This window comes from Brassica napus, unplaced genomic scaffold, assembly GCF_020379485.1.
Source record: "Brassica napus cultivar Da-Ae unplaced genomic scaffold, Da-Ae ScsIHWf_1269;HRSCAF=1813, whole genome shotgun sequence".
NCBI lineage: Eukaryota > Viridiplantae > Streptophyta > Magnoliopsida > Brassicales > Brassicaceae > Brassica > Brassica napus.
This window is the reverse complement of record NW_026014687.1, coordinates 85,213-102,814: the sequence shown is the minus strand read 5'-3', so window position 1 is coordinate 102,814 and position 17,602 is coordinate 85,213. Positions and strand designations below refer to the sequence as shown.

Here is a 17,602-nt window from a genome sequence, read left to right as displayed (position 1 = left end):
TTGTAGATGATGCGTCAGTTACATGCAGTGTATGGAGAATGGTTGTTGAAAGATTGCCGTTGGGATTTTGTGGTTGATAATGTCAAAGGAGCGAGAATCATTTTTTTGGGGGAAGGTTCGACACATGCTGAACTTCTTGCAATGGCTCAAGAAGATTATAACCTGAACATGAACACAGAATCTGTGGAGATAACCTATTCATTACCAGCAGAAATGATGCTGGCTCTAGACACCTCTCCTATTCATGTTACAAGTGATAGACAAGTTCAAAACTTGCTCGAGATAACAAAAACGCATGGAGTATGGCTTTGTGTATCAAGCCGTAGCAAGGTGGAAACGGTTTCAGAGTTCAGGAAAGAAGATGATGAAGCTGATGAATGTTTTGAAGATGATGATGATGATTTGATTGAAGATGAAAATCATGATGTGGAGGAGGATGATGGGGAGGAGGATGCTGATATCTCTATTGTTGCTGAAGCGGACGAGAATGGTGAGGATTACAGTGTTTATGGAAAGGTTGAAGATGAGGATGAGGAAGATGATGATATGTGTTTTGAAGATTTCAAAAAGATTGAAGGAAGAAGATCGAATGGTAATAGTATCTATGTCAACCAGAGTTTTGTTAGCAAGGATGACTGCTTTCAGAGCTGCGGTTGACAGCAGTGAGGTTTAGGTTCTCCTTCAGAATATACAAGTCAACGAAAACTCTCCTTGTGACAACATGTCCGGTTAGTGGTTGTCAATGGAAGATCAGAGCGAGGGTGAAACATGGAACAAACACGTTTTGGGTAACAAAGTAAGTGAAAAACATACATGCTCAGTGGGAGACCGACTCGCTCAGCGGAGACACTGTACTCCGAAGTATGTTGGTAGGATTTTCTTTGATCGCGTTGGAATCATTGATGGGTTGAATCGTGTTGGAGACACTCATCCAGGGTTTTTTCTTCCCGAAGACCTTCAAGTTAGTCGTCCAGGGTTTTTTCTTCCAGAAGACCTTTAAGTTAGTCATCCAGTGTTTAGTCTTCCAGAAGACCTTCAAGTAAGTCGTCCAGAAGGTCGTCCAGTTAGTCGTCCATGGTTTTTTCTTCCAGAAGACCTTCAAGTTAGTCGTCCAGTGTTTAGTCTTCCAGAAGACATTCAAGTAAGTCGTCCAGAAGACCTTAAAGTTAGTCGTCCAGGATTTTTTCTTCCAGAAGACTTTCAAGTTAGTCGTCCATGGGTTTTTCTTCCATAAGACCTTTAAGTTAGTCGTCCAGTGTTTAGTCTTCCAGAAGACCTTCAAGTAAGTCGTCCAGAAGGTCGTCCAGTTAGTCGTCCAGTGTTTAGTCTATGTATTAAAAATTTGTGTTATGAACTTATCTGTGTCAACTTCTTTGTCAAATTACACTACCAAACAAATTTAAGAAGGTCTTGCCCTTTATATTATCTGAAAGGTTACAAAAGGTCACTGCACAGAAGACTTTCCAGACTACGTATAGGTTACAAAATAGGGATCAATTTCAAATACACACATCAGCCTAATCTATCATACAAATAATCTAACGTAGCCTGTTTATCACCCCTCATACGCACCCAGGTTGGCATCATTGTCCTTGTTTTCGAAATCATACGCGTCAGGAAGCTCTTGAAATATATCCACCGCCATCTTATCCCTCATATTCTTCCCGTTGGGCTTAGCAAAGTATTTTTTACTAAACTCTATCCCAAGAGCACGACATTCAATGTACTTTAGAGAGTACACGCCACAATCACCAGCTCGGGCCGGAGGTATATTGGTCGGTCTCTCATATGTGAATGACTCCAGACTGTATTGGGCACGTTGTTCGTCTGAGGAAGCGCACTCAACAAGCAGATAAGGGACCATGTAGAGAAAAGGCTCCATTACCACATCGAGTACTTCTAGGGAGATACTGGAACAAATGCTGTCCCAAACGACTATGTGCCTCTTAGGGATCGATATCCACATAGCAATCCAATGAGTGTCGTTGTAGTTCACTGGTGCATAGACATCATCAATATCCGTCCCCAAAACCTTGTTTGATTGGCAAAATGATGGTATAGTGCCTGCATAATAATTCCACCCCCACCAGGGAGTCTTCTTCCTAAACCGTTTTGATCGGGCTCCGAGTCCTTAAAATTAGTTAAATCTCCATTGCTAAGCAAAAGGATGATCAAGGAAGCACATTCTCTCGCTCCTGAAATGTTGTGGGTTAGCGTCGTACCTCTTCCTCAGCACATTAATCCAAACATCAATATGCTGAATAGGGTACAAGTCAGAAGATATCAGACGACTTACTGGTAAGTCTTCTACGTATACGACTTACCAGATGACTTATTGGTAAGTCGTCTACAAAGAAAACTTATCAGTAAGTCATCTAAGTCATAGCAGAAGACTTACACAGTCCTCCAGCCACTCTAAGGAGGTCCGGAGGATTTGAAACCACCAAGTTCTACTTGTACGTGGTTTTTTATCGAGAGGTGTTCTATAATGACTGCAAACACAAAATGTTGAAAAGCAATCAGTTTTTGTAGACTAAATCAAGCTATTATGGAAAAAACCCTTGTTCAAAAACGAGCCCGAGTAGGCGATTACTCGTCCGAGAATACGGTACTCGGAGACCCACCGTGGCGTATTGGTGCTGATCGGAGGCGTTACGCGTTGACCCAATTTTTCCCGGCTTTAACCGCATAATCGAAGAAATCGGCGAGTAAATCTGGAATCCGAGTTATTCATAATCTGAAAATTGTAAAACATGTATGCTCAAATCCTTTTATCCAACAAAATCCACAAGTTTTTTACTAAGATCCGATGAAAATCAACAAAAAATAGTAAGAACAAGTGAAAAGTGTAATAAAGCTGTACTGGAGGCTAGGGTTAATCCTGTAGTGGAAGGGATGAAGAAGACGAGTGTGAAATTAAATGTTTATCCTTCATTCAAAAATATTTAAAAAATTATAAAACACACAAGACTCTCGAACTCGTGTTCCCACAGCTGAAAAACAAGCTTATACCATTTTATCCAACGAACTTTATTGTTAGTAAGTTACAAAGTTATATAAATAGCATATTATAAATATATAAAAGTTTAAAAAAAAATCCCATTAGTTTGAGGAACATTTAAAGTAAACAATTCTTTAGAATATATGAAAAACTATATTTTGTGAATGACAAATACAATTATATATTTAAATTTATTACAAATCTATAAAATGATTTATACATAAACATGTATTATACATAAAAATTGTATTATACGTAGAAAGAAAGTATTATACATATAAAAATACAAAAAATTCCTCCCCGCGTACTCCCCGAGTTTTTTCCGCTTTTTCAATAAATCGCTAGGCCCGGATATACCGCACGCGTAGCGCCTAGCGAGTTTGCGAACAAGGGAAAAAACAAACACTTACGGACAAGTTTTCAACCAATCAGCGAGCTCCTTCAACTTCTTCTTGTCAATTGGTGCAAAAGGAGTATAGCCTGGATAAAGCTTTTTATTTGGAATGATCACTTTGGCAGTGTTGTTTGCCATATAAGGAGATTACTGTGAGGCAGCAAGTTTCCTTGTTCGATCACTCTTTGCACGGCAAAGTGCCAAAGCATCATCTTTCTTTTCCAGATATCTAGCATCCTCCTTCTGTAAATGTGAAACAGTGGATTGATTTTTGTCCAATAGAACAAGGCTCGGTTCTGGAGCTTTATCTTTCGAGGAACTAGCATCTGCGGGCACATCTGGACCTTTATCCTCCGGCAAGCTCTTCCTTCCCGCGTTCGTCCCATTAACACTTTCACTCTGCAATATACAAGATGGGTTTATACAATAATAACCAAAGATCCATTTTAAACAATAATAACCAATGACTTTGTCCAAAGATCCATTTCATACACTATTAACAAAGCACACATGTTCTGACATACAAGAAACAAAGAAAATGCAACTTTTCAGTTATTATTCTTAAGAATTTGTCTAGTCAATCTCTTGTTGGGAGAGGATTCGTTACTAATCCCGGGTTCGAGCGTCGGTTTAGGTGGAGGGGTAATGTTTTGAACTGATGTCCTTTTCCGTTTTGTGGTGATACCAACCTTCTTCTCCACAGCTTCCACCCTTTCCGGCAGATACTCGATCTCCTTAAGGCACGTCCCAAACCTTTTCTTCATGGCATCAACTATGTCCTTGGACATGGTTTTAATATCCTCTTTGGTCAACCCACCAACAGTCGTATGAACCTCTTCACTAGCCTCTGCAGCTGCCTCTTCACCAGCCTCTTCACTAGCCTCTTTACGAGCTTTCTTCCGAGGTCTTGGACTGTCTTCCTTCACTACCTTTTTCTTCGCTGGACTCACAACCGCCGGCTTTGTATTGACCCAAGTACCGGTGACTTCCCAGCAATCCATGGTCCACTTCCACGGTTTCTTCACAAAAATTAGTTTAATTATGTTCTCCGCGGGCGTGTCCTCAACATCAAACTCCCATTTTGGAAACATTACACCAATGTCCTTCTGAAAAAAGTTGATCACCCTAGTCTGCAGTAAATACAAGATATGAACTTAGATATTTGACGGATTAAGAAAGATGGAAAGAAAAGACTTCACAGACGACTTAATTATAAGTCGTCTGGAAAGTCTTCCAGCTGGACGACTTAGTAGACGACTTATAATTAAGTCGTCTGGAAAGTCTTCCATCTGGAAGACTTAGTAGAAGACTTATAATTAAGTAGTCTGGATAATCTTCCCAGACGACTTAATTATAAGTCTTCTACTAAGTCATCCAGCTGGAATTATAAGTCTTCTATTAAGTCGTCCAGTTGGAAGACTTATCAGACGACTTAATTATAAGTTTTCTGCGAAGTCGTCCAGATTGAAGTAAATACCTGACTGAGGATAGCCTCTTTAAACTGTATGCGTCCTTTGCGACCCTTGTAAGCCAGTGTCGGTGGAGACGGATTATTTGGGAGAGGATTACCATAATTAGCACCCAATTCCGTCAGAGCTGTGTACACCCAGACCTGGAGAGCTTGCGCAAACCCATTAATAGTGTAACAACCCAAAATATCTCTGCCCTTCACAGAGTCCATCAGCACCTTAAACACGACTCTCCCTCATGGATAATTCTCAAACCGCTCCAACTCCATCACTAGCCTTGCCAGACTAACCCGTGTAGGGGTTGAATACTTTATCCCTTCAATGTATCCAGTGAAGATGACAAGGTACGCGAGCCGCTTGCGATCATCCCGAGACCACCCTTCGCATCTCTCAAATGATGTTATTATCTCCTAGTAGATGGCCCAGCTTCGACATGAACTCCCAGCATCTCCCAGAAAGAAGTCAACTCCTTTGTAACAACACAGTGAGGTCTCTCAAGGTCCTCGATGTACTCGCAGTTTTGACCAGTGAGGTTTCAAACTCTAACAGTGAAAACCTCACAGGTTCTGAACCAACGAGACTCCACAACTCATACTTCTTCTTTATGTCCAGCTGGAAACCGAGCATGTAGTGAACCAGCCTTGAAGACCAATCAAATCCCAGCTCTTGGAACTTGATGAAAACTCTCAACTTCGACTCTTTCAGCTCTTCATATTCGTCATCATGAAGAGCTTTCTTTAAAGCAGTATGCAACGTCCAACAAGTATGATACGAAATGCTATGTACTGCGGGGGGGCTATTCCCCTAATGTATGTATCCTACGGGGGAGTTCTGGTATATCCATTTTTTTTCCCTGCAAAAAAATCAAACACAACCATCTCAAAACAATCAAAGATTTATCATTAAGTCAACCTTCTCAAACAATCAAAGACTTATAATTAAGTCGTCTGGCAAGTTTTCCAGCTGGAAGACTTTCCAGACGACTTAATTATAAGTCTTCCAAGACTTCCAGTAGAACATTTTAAAGCCGACCTGAAAATTCGGAGAAGATATAGTCGCCTTCGACATAGCGATTATATATCTGCAAAAATAGACGTGAAAAAAGAACGAGTGTATAAATTGATAGAGACAACGTTTTATGTTCATATTTTCCTCAATCAATCACTCGACAGTAAGAGATATAACTTACCGGAGGCGGAGTTCAACGAGACGCCTTTGAGAGAATGCGCGCTAGGGTTTCCTCTCAGATCTTATATAGAGGAAGCGGCTGTGAGAACGGTGGTGAGAACGACGGTGATAACGGCGGAGAGATAACCGGCGGTGAGAACGATGGATTAGAGAGAATCGAAGGAAATCGCCTTCGAAATCGCCTTTGAGAGAAATGGCATTAGGGTTTTCTGAATTTCGCGAAACAATGAATAAAAAAAATACCTTATATATGTCCGGTAAATAATCCGGTTAGGTTTAAAAGTACATTGAAAAATTAAAGGTTCGGTCCGGTTTGGACGACTTACTAGTAAGTCGTCTGTTGAATACTGTACATCAGACGACTTACTAGTAAGTCGTCCCAGACCCTAAATTTAACCCCTAAACTAAATTGACTAAATTAACTAACTAACCACGTTATAAAGCCGTAGTTATACTAAATAGTGTTTACTATACACAGAAATAAACACACTTAGGTAAATTTTAAAGTTTTCAAAAAAACATTTATGCATTCCAAAATCTAACCCTAAGAACACATACAATACTACAACATATGTTGGCAAAACTTAAACCAAAGAATATCATGACTCACTACTTTCACTCATCTATGTTGAAATTAACTTTTGTTATATCTTAATTTATATCTCTTAAAACATATGTTAATTACATGATTTCAATTTTTCACTTATCAAAATATTTTTTACAAAATATTTAAATTATTTCTAAGTAGAACTAGTCCAGACGACTTTCCAGTAAGTCGTCTGGACGACTTAAGGAGGTTAGAAACGTAAAAAAAATTTGGTTTTTTTGTTTGTTCACAAGGGGCTGGTTGTAATTTCAATAGCCTTTTAGGTTACTTTTGCATTTGATTCAAGTTTGGGTTTACTTTTGCATTTGAAATCAAGTTGTGAGTTATATTTCGCAATTTTCCCAATATTTTATAGTGAAAAAGCAATTATTGGAATACCACCTCCTATAATGGTATTTGAAAGTTAAAAAAAAAAATAACTTACATTTTTAAAATGAAAATTAAAATGTTTGAAATTAAAAATAAAGTAAAAAATTATTTGAAAAATCGATTTTAAAATTTGTATATATTTCATAAAATGATTAAAATATCAAATTATGGTAATTTAAAAATAAAATAAAAATGTTACTTTAAATAAATATTTAAAATTTAAAAGATCACCCCCCCCCTCCCCAAATTAAACGTTTAACAAATCTTTTTAAAATTTACTCAAATCGCGGATTTTCTTGGATTTACTAAAATCTTGAATACTCTCAAATCCTTAATTCAATACAAAAGGTTGATTTTCCTAATACTGAACACGAGTTTCTTGTCTCGGGCAATCTTTTATCATCGTCTCAACATGATATTCTTAATAAAAATGTATATTTATTTTTCTATAAATTCAATATTTAATTTATCACATACATTTTGCATCCTTTTTCTTAGGGTAGGCGTTCAAGTACCCATTTGGTTTTTGTTCGGGTTTCAAAATTTTGGGGTCAAAGATTCAGTTTCATTCTGGTATTTCTAAATTTTGGTTCGGGTTTGAATAATCCATTTAAATTATTTAAAAATTATTATATACTTTAAATTTCTCAAAATCTATAAAGAATAATATATTACATATAATTTTGAATAAAATATGTCAAAATACCTTAAACTTAAAATATAAATTGGTTTGAATATTTGGATAGAGAACAATATATATTTCAAGTATTTTTGGTATTTTGAGTATACTTTAGTTATTTTAGACATTTACTTTTCACTATTTTTATATATTTTCAAGTATTTTGGACAACTTAAAACTATCTTCTATTTTTTGGATGTTTTTAATATACATTAAATCTAAAAATAATTAGTATATAAACGTATATAAATCTATTTCTGATACGTTCAGATATCTGAAATACTTTGGTTCGGGTTAGGTTCAGTTTTGGTTCTCTAGATACCAAAATTTTAAACCTGTTCGGATATTTAATCAATTTCGGTATTATTTTTTCGGATCAGATTTGGTTCTTCGGATTCGGATAAAAAGTATTTTTTATGCTATTGAATTTGTTATTTTAAACTAATATATTCAGTATTTAAATGAAAACTAAAAAGTGATATATATATATATATATATATAATTATTCAATATATGCATTCTCTGAATATTAAACAATTTAGTTTTCAGTGTAAAATTTAATTGCCCGCGCATTTTCGTTTCCTAGTATAAAGAAAAGCATTCTTCAGTAATATTGACAAGAAATTATTACATAAATACATTTTATTTTTGCATATTATTCATATTATTTCATTCATTCTTCCGTTAATTTCATTTGACTTTTAAAATGTAAGTTCGAATATAAAATTCTGATATGTTTTTTTCTTACTCATTAGTTTTTTCTAATCCTATAAAAAAGGCAAAAACAGATTTTTGAAAGGAGGAAAAGGTAAACTAAAGTGCTTATGGTCAAAGTGTTATGAAAACTGTTAAGAAACTTTATATATTTAGTTCCTTCAACTTGTGAGAAAACTTCTGTTGAGAATATGTGTAATTTCTTTTCATATAAATTAACAATCTTGTACGAACGAACAAGCTACTTTAGTCGGCTACGATAACGATCAGAATAGGTTTTTCTTTCTTTCTATAGTCAAGTATTTGTCATAATAGTTTAAGAAACGTGAAATTAATAAAATTATTGTGAAATAATATTGGAAAAATGATTGCTAAGGGCACGAAGTATCAGCCATCACATGGCTAACCATGCAAACTAAACTAATGTATACATAGCTACGCGAAGTATATGTTATGCATGATAACATCCGTCAACTTAATGATGTTATGTAGTTAACATCATGAATTTAATTTCGTTCATCCAAAATTTGATATAGATGTCAGAGACCATTTAAATATCTCGTTTCATTAATTAAAATATACAAATCCGACCGTAATTTGACTAAATGAGATTTTAACTCACATTTTAAAAGCTTAAGAATATTTTTAACAAAATCTAATTTACAAATCAATATGTTTTAACATTTTTTGATAAGTAGTGTTTTAACATTTTTATTTTAATGCATTTGAAATATATATATTTATATTATTTTTATTTATATTAAAAATGAAAGTTATCTAAGATATTTGTTTTTAATTATTTTAATCTGTTTTCTTATAACATTTTAATAAAATTTCTGTAATTTGTTTGATTAGTTGTGTGATATATACTTATTTGATACATTTTTAAATGGATGCAATTTTTTGTTTATGAAAATATAAATAAAATAATTCATTAATTTAATTAAATTTATATCAAAAAAATAAAATGTTAGAATCAGTAAATTGACATGAAATAAGTATTATAATAAAAATAATAAAATAAGTATATATCACACAATTAATCAAACGAATTACATAAATTTTATTAATAGTTGATACCAAAACAGATTAAAATAATTTAAAACCAAAATTAAATAATATTTTATATAACTTTCATATTCAGTTAAATTACTTGTGAGGTACATCATATTTTAATTGATAAAATCGGGAGATTTAAACGGTCTTTGACATCAACATCAATTTTTTTGATCAATGATATTAAATTTGTGATGTTGCCTACATAACATAATTAAGTTGAGAGATGTTGTCATGCATAATATATACTTCACGTTACTAGGTATACATTAGTTTAGTTTGCATGGTTAGCCATGTGATGGCCAATACTTCGTATAGTAAACAATCATTTTTCCAATAATATTAGCTTCTGGCGCATGGTAGAGACACTTAAATTTTATATTTTAGTTAAGAAGTTGGTACAGAAAAGAAAAGAACCCTTTATATGAGATCGTTAAGGTCATGTTGAAGACGTAAACAAATGATACCCTGATTAAATGATAATTAGAACCACTTGCCTACAAAACTAATAAAGAATTAACCATCAATAGCTGGGTAGAGATAGAGAAAGATCAAGAAAGAAATTGGTTGGGTCGATAGGTTATGACTGGTCCGGGTTGTGTTCTTTTTAATTGGTTAACAGATTTTTAAATGGATTATAGTAGATTCTAACGTTTAATACACTGTTCTAGCTATTTAAATGATAGTGATGATGTTAAGTGTTAACTAACCGTCTATAGCTGACATATATCATCAAGCAGATCATTTATATAATTGGTATAGTTAAAACATATTTATTTTGTCTATATGCATGTGTATGATTCATGGAATTGGCAATCATCAGTGGCGGATGTAGGAGAGTTTATAGTTGGGGGCACCATCATAGAATTTGAACTAGTTGGGGGCACTATCAAAGGTTTTGGTAGAAGTAATTATCAAAGGATTAGTAAGAGAAAACAAAATATGAACCTGGGGTACGTGACCCGTTCCTATGAACGTACGTCCGCCACCGGCAATCATGTTTTCAATACAAACCATAAATGCATTCTTTCATCATATGATGAAGCTGCTTACACATCAATGCCTCTCTCGCGACAAGTTAGGAACCAGTCTATATGTAAAACCAACATAATGACACAAAAACTTAAACAATGTCTTCATTAATCAAATATTACAAGAACTTACAAAATTTAGAAAACTTGTTTAGCGAGTCACTAAACAAGCTGGACCCTTTTAGTGTACAAAGCACATGAAACAAACCTAAAAGTCAATGAAAATATTCATCAACAATTTAATATTCAGTATTCACCACCAATTGTATAAAGAAACACAACTGACCCACTCCAGTGCGTGGTTAACGGCAGGCAAACTATAACATTCCTCACGTCAACGAATCGCCGTTAGGTGATCCAACGGAACCCGAGTTTGACTTTGAAACAAACAAACCCCATCTATCCGCCCAGCTAACCCGATCCGATTTTCCACCCGACCCGACTACGTACCCGCTATCCATCAAATCAGCATCAAAGCTTCTCGTTCGTTTCAGCCTACGTCCTTTCGCCGCCATTATCCGCCTCCTCACGTCCTCCGGCAACCGCAGAGTAAACCTCTCGGTGCCATCACTGAGTCGCCCCATCGAGTGACCGGTGGAATTCGACCGCGGAAACTTACCGACGATCTCAGAACTCGGCCGCCGGTGGCGGCTTTTCTCTTCTTCCTCATCGGCCTCCAAATCTCCCCTAATATCAATCACGACGTGATCGCTAACCGGAGCTCGATCTTCCGCTCCCGTTTTAACCGGTTTAGCAGTTAGATTGAATCTGCAAACCGGACAAGTCGCGTGGGAGTAAAGCCAAGCGTCGATACAATCAACGTGGAAGAGATGGTTACAAACCGGAAGCAACCGAACCGTCTCGCGATCCTCCAGTTCGTTAAGGCAAATCGCGCATTCGAGATCGCCGGCTCCGATCTTCGACTCCTTAACGGAGGAGTAAGCGAAGACGGGGAAGCTCTCAACCACGGCGTCTTCAAGTCCGCCTCGCCGTGAACATCCGTCGAAAGCACGGCGGCGGGAGTTTGTGTTGGAGTGTCCGGGCATAGCTCGCGTGCAGTGGCGGATGTAGACGGATAGTAACCCGAAGAAGAAAAACGCGGTGACGAGAACGGCGAAGACGGTGGTCTTAGACGGTGCGTGACCCGGTTGCAACTCGTCCTGACTCGGTGGCGGGAGCGATTGTGCATTAGCCACGTGGAGGACTATGATTAACTGAAAGATGATCCAACGGTGAGAAATGAAACCTTGGACTCGCGCCATCGTTCATTCGAAACGGAACCGTTGGATGGAATTAACTGCTGATTGCAAATGTAATAAGTTTTTTGTTAGTATGAAGGTTTATGCTATAGATATCAAATACGAAGACCGCAATTTATTTATATATACTTGGAGAGTAGAGCAGAAACAAGTAAAAGTTGTCTCGAATAATCTTCAAAAGGTTAACTATTATAATTATTTTTGACTTTTTGATTAGCTTAAAGTTTTAAACTGGCAACATTTTGTCAACTTGGGCTATAAGATAAGTTCGTTAATATTGCATTTTTTATTTACTCCACTTGTTTAATGAAATAGTCTAATCCACTAGATTGTGCTTCGTTTAGATGCTCATGTCTATCCACATGTTCAATGCATATACACGAATAGTTTGTCTCTTCGTTAGGGTCAAACTAATCAATGATTTGAGGTCAGAATGTATCGTCGTACAATTGCCTTTTCCTTGATTTCAGACAAGAAACTAACAAACAAGCCCACAGAACACACACAAGCTGATAAGTGGTTTGTATAGCTCAATGATCCTAATGATCGTGACAACAGAAGAGACACAGAAGCTATTAACTGACTTATCCTTGAGGTTAAATGATTAGTTGTAAATACTACTAGTATCCTATATTGAGTAACAAGTTGATGATTTTTTTTTTAAAAAAATTGTTTGATATAAATGTTTCATTTAATTGTTTAAAACTATATTTTCAGGTATAACTTCAACCCACTCAGCTGTAATGCGCTAGCGCTAATACATTCATCAAAATTTTGGGCTAAAAAGGTCTTAGATATTTATGGGTTACAAAAGGGGATTGCAGAATCTCGATACTTCAAGTTATAAAATCCAAAGAGGCGTATATATGACATAATTTCAAAATATCTTTCATTCAAATATCTTAAATGTGTTTGAGTTATCTTCAAAGTGCGTGTGTTGAGGCATCAGGATCCAAGTTCATTTTATATTACTATCATGTTTTAAGCCGATCTTGTAGTTGCTTTAGTGTGTATATATTTTAAGTTACAAGTTGTTACGCTGTAACGTGTACGGAAACGTCAAACTAGACCTATTTTCAACCTGAGAACAAGACGAGAAATTGATTTCAGAATTCAATAACAATCTATAATAAAAGGAGCAGGCTTTTAAAAGCAACTACAATTTTGTGGTCCACTGTCTCGGACTGGATCATAAATGTGGAGGCCTGTCATCTCTTTACATCAAAGTTATTTTCACTCTCTCCCATTTGGACAAGAGAATGTGGGTCGCAAATAATTTGATCTCAACCTCAGTTGTAGACTTTGTAGTTATGTTATAACAGTTGATTCAACAACTAAAAATATTAGAAGTTAAGTGACCTAATATTTTGCGTTGTTTTTTTACTAAGAATATTAGAAAAGTGAAAGTTGATTCATGATGATGTTTAACGTCTGTATTAATTCATTTGTCTTTTTGAAGGTGGCCTTGAGCCCATAGTGTTGGATAAATTCAAAGAACCAAAACCAAATTGTCAGGTCTTTGTTCCCTTACCCACAGCCTTTTGCCCAACCCTTTGCTTTTGCCAATGAGATAACAGACAACCCACATATTAACCCTAGTTACATTGTAACTCTTTAGGTTAACTCAAGCTTTGTTTATTTAAAGAAAAGAAAGTGTGAATCCAACTTGTTCATATTGAATAAACAAAGAACCCTTGCGCTCTCTCTCTTCCCCTACACCATTTTCTTCTAAATAGCCCAACTAAGAGCTTCTCCTTCTCGGGATGTCTTAATCCATTTCTAAATTTTGTTCCTCTAAAGTCTTCTCTTTTGTTTGTTTAGAACATTGTTGTAATGAAAAGTTAGAAGCATAAAACTAAAACTCAAGAAGAATTTAAACTTTTTTTGGTGTCATGAAGAGACTTAGCAGCTCAGATTCAATGTATGGTCTGATCTCCAATTCCACAGGTGCTTGCCGTCTTCTTTTTCAGACAAACTCATTTCGTTCTGTCTTTTTCAGACAAGCTCATTCAATATCAAATTCTCATAATCTCTACTGTTTAGATCTTTGCTTCTTTTTTTTTTCTTACAAACTCATTGGTTACTGACAACAGATGAGCAGAGTTTTCGAGGGTACGGACATAATTTCCAGTCTATGCTTGATGGTTACGAAGACGACAGTACAATGATGGAGGAATACTCCGGCAACCACCACATGGGTCAATCGGAGAAGAAGAGGAGGTTACGTGTTGACCAAGTCAAAGCTCTCGAGAAGAACTTCGAGCTCGAGAACAAACTCGAACCTGAGAGGAAAACAAAACTAGCACAAGAGCTTGGACTTGAACCTCGTCAAGTAGCGGTTTGGTTTCAGAACCGCCGTGCACGGTGGAAGACAAAACAGCTGGAAAAAGATTACGGCCTTCTTAAGAGCCAGTACGACTCTCTCCGCCACAACTTCGACTCGCTCCGCCGCGATAACGACTCGCTTGTTTTAAAGATTAGTGAACTCAAAGCTAAGATCAACGGAGAAGAAGATAACAACAAGGTTACGGCGGAGAGTGATATCTCCGCCGTGAAAGAAGAGAATGTTCCTTCGTCTCCTCCTGAGTTTATAGAACATTCCACCGGCTTTGAGTACCGGCGAAGCTTCACCGATCTCTGTGACCTTCTACCCAACTCCACCGCTCCCGACGGTGGATCCTCCGACAGCTGCGATTCGAGCGCCGAAACCAGCTCCGAGAACGGAAGATTGACGACGCCGACGGTTACCGGCGGAAATTTATTTCAGTTCGTGAAAACAGAGCAGATGGAGGATCATGACGACTTTCTGAGCGGTGAAGAAGGGTGTTGTTTCTTCTCCGATGAGCAACCACCGTCTCTTCATTGGTACTCCGCCTCTGATCACTGAACATGAGAATCGTTAATAGGAGGGCAAAACTGGAATAATCGAAAATAAAGAATTAATGGTGGGGTTATATATTACTCTCTAATTATGATTACTCTCGATGTAATTAACGATGTTGAGAGTATTAAAACTGAGATTACCCCCTCTAGTCCCGATTGTATTCCTTATTTTCACCCTTTAATAATAATATTCCACTTGACTAATTATCCTTTCTTCGAATGCTCTGTTATGAGATGTTAATGATTTTTGTGTGTTTAGAGCATCTCCAAAAAGAAACTCCTATTTTGAAATTTTCAAAATTCTTAAAACTATTTGTATTTTATAATATGGACCTTATATTTGTCATAACTAATTTGAATTCATAAAAATTTTGTAAATAACTAATACATATATAAACATATTACAACAATATTAATTAATAAAATATTCTATAAAAATTTAAATAAAAATAACTTAATTAATATTAAACTTCAAACAAATACCATATTATTCTATAAAATGATTTTCGTAATGCATATATGATCTATTAGTGCATTTCGAATTAAAAATGGCTCTCTTCATTTTTACTTTGTAGATTACGAGCTAAAAGTTGTTGAAATCGGATGATATTGATACTTGTAGTACATAATATTGGAACAAGAAAGTAAAAGAGAAACATAAAATATTGCTAAAAGACTAATTTTTTTTTATAATATTAATACTCGTGAATATATTCGATATGAACAATAAAGAATTGTACGAAAAAGACATCAAAAACAACAACAACCCTCTTCAGTTACACAAAAAAAATTTGGACAATATTTGAAAATTTTGAAGGTTCCGGATCAAACTTACCTGACTGTTAGTGTTGTTGTAATATTTAAATTTGTGTATAGTTATTTCTTCGTGTAATTTAAAAAAAACTTTTTTGTTAAGTTTCTTTTATATATTATTTTTGTCTAAATCTAGTTTAAAATATTTTAAATCTTATTTGAAAGTTTTATTTAATTTTATGTGTAAAATTTTAAATCTGTAAACAAAAAATAAAATATATATGACATATAAGTTTTTTAAGGTTTAAAACAATAAACAAGAAAATATTTATGAATCATAAAGGTGATGTGTGATTGTAGGGATTAAAATGCAAATAAAAATATGAAACTTCAAATTTGAAGTTTTGAGTAGTGAAACTTCAAATATAGAGTTTCACTCTTCAAAACTTCAAATTTGAAGTTTTGAAGTTCCTTTTTGGAGAGTAAAATACTTCATATTTGAAGTTATAAAGTGTCTTTTGGAGATGCTCTTAGTATGTAATAACTAATAAGTAATAACTTGTAGTTTATAACTCAGGGCATATGTAATTAATAGAACAGATGGGGTGAAAGTGGAACTGAGAAATATATTTTCTCCGTAGACGCAGCTTTTCTCCCCACGACCACGACCACGACATCTCTCTCTTTGTTTCCTTTTTTATTTAAACATAATTTTTTTTTCTAAACATAAATTCAACCACGAAAACAACCTTGAACTAGTGTGTAGTGATCACGGCAAACAAATTCATATTTATTCAATTGTATATGAGTCGAGGTTAAATCTGATATTATAATCAGGAGTAAACTAAAATTTACAACAATGACTTACTGTGATCTCTTCAACAAAAAAACCATGTGTGTTTACTCAGTGTGATGTCATTAATATTGCATTTTATCATTGTTTTCAAATTTGTTACTCATGTGTGTTTAGTCACTGATACTATCTTATGCAATGACATGCTTTAAACTCTCTACATCCTTCTGCAAGTGAATCCAATCAGCAGTGACTAGATTTTTATGAGACGGGAAAGATAGAAATCGGAAAATACTATGGGTGTCTTGGAAAAAAATGACAAAATCAAAAGACCAAAGAAGACTCGTTTCATAAATTTTCAATGCTATAATGACGCTTTCTTCACAAAGCTCAGCTGGTGTCTTCTTCATAATCCCTCGAGCTTGTTGGGACGAGCGCTCCTAGGCAAATATTGCGGTAATGAGGACTTCATGACAGTGTCGGACATGAACTCAAAATCGCATGGCTGGCGCAAAATTCTAATAGGCGGAGACCTGCTGAAAGCTAACATGGGATGGGCAATAAGTAATGGTGAATCTATAGCGCTTGGAATGATGATTGGTTGAGTGTGACAAGAAAAGCAAGACCAATGGGACCTGTTCCAGCCAATCACGATATGATTAAATTCACTGATCTCCTCCTGCAAAACCGGTTAGACTGGAATAGAGAGCAACTACAACACATTCTCCTTTTTGAGGAAGACAAAATCTTATTAATTAAGCCTAGCAGGTCCGGGGCTCCAGACAAGAAAATCTGGCTCAAAAAAAAGATGGAGAATATACGACAAAATCAGGATATTAGGCTGCTTGCGAGCTCCTACACACTCGCTCTCCTGAACCTGTGCAGCAGCATCCCAAACAAAGGAATGTGGAAGCTCAAAACTGATCTGAAAATCAAGTTATTCTTTTGGAAGCTAGGCCAAAACACCTTACATGTAGGTGAATGTTTGGCTGCTAAAAACATACCGATTGTAGAAAAATGCCCCCGATGTAAGAATCTCGAATCTATCAATCAAATTTTCTTTCACTGTGAGTTTACTAGAAAAGTTTGGGCTCTTGTTCCCTTTTCCACTCACTTTGATGCTAGAGGATAGACGGATTTTAATAAGTCATGGATACCCTAGTGCGGAATGACTGTTTGCTGCCTCTGGGTATCACATCTGGTAAGTTAACACTTTGGCTTTTGTGGACTCTGTGGAAAGCTCGTAATGAGCTGATTTTTAACAAGAAAATATGTTCGCCTGAAGACTTGATAACTCGAGCAGTAATCACACCTAAAGAATGGGTAGAGGAACAAAATGTTCCACCTCGTCTCCCTTTGTCTTAACTCCATGAGTCCTGACCTCGCTGATGCAACTAGAATTCAAG

General features: G+C 35.8%; 2 protein-coding genes across 2 annotated transcripts; one reads left to right on the top strand and one right to left on the bottom strand.

The window, feature by feature from the left end:
* Window positions 1-10,597: 10,597 nt before the first annotated feature.
* LOC125596722 (RING-H2 finger protein ATL32-like) lies at window positions 10,598-11,895 on the bottom strand. Its single transcript, XM_048771774.1, has one exon. The coding sequence runs from the start codon at window positions 11,768-11,770 to the stop codon at window positions 10,838-10,840; it is 933 nt and encodes a 310-aa protein (XP_048627731.1). The 5' UTR covers window positions 11,771-11,895; the 3' UTR covers window positions 10,598-10,837.
* Window positions 11,896-13,423: 1,528 nt separating this feature from the next.
* LOC125596727 (homeobox-leucine zipper protein ATHB-16-like) lies at window positions 13,424-14,854 on the top strand. The gene is made up of 2 exons (XM_048771779.1): window positions 13,424-13,714; window positions 13,861-14,854. The coding sequence occupies exons 1-2, from the start codon at window positions 13,660-13,662 to the stop codon at window positions 14,652-14,654; spliced, it is 849 nt and encodes a 282-aa protein (XP_048627736.1). The 5' UTR covers window positions 13,424-13,659; the 3' UTR covers window positions 14,655-14,854.
* The last annotated feature ends 2,748 nt before the right edge of the window (window positions 14,855-17,602 follow it).

Excerpts from the sequence above, each read along its gene's own strand:
- LOC125596722 (XM_048771774.1), bottom strand. The coding sequence starts at position 11,770 with ATGGCGCGAGTCCAAGGTTTCATTTCTCACCGTTGGATCATCTTTCAG.
- LOC125596727 (XM_048771779.1), top strand. The coding sequence starts at position 13,660 with ATGAAGAGACTTAGCAGCTCAGATTCAATGTATGGTCTGATCTCCAAT. Across the intron at positions 13,715-13,860 it reads TCTGATCTCCAATTCCACAG|ATGAGCAGAGTTTTCGAGGG; the intron begins GTGCTTGCCGTC and ends TACTGACAACAG.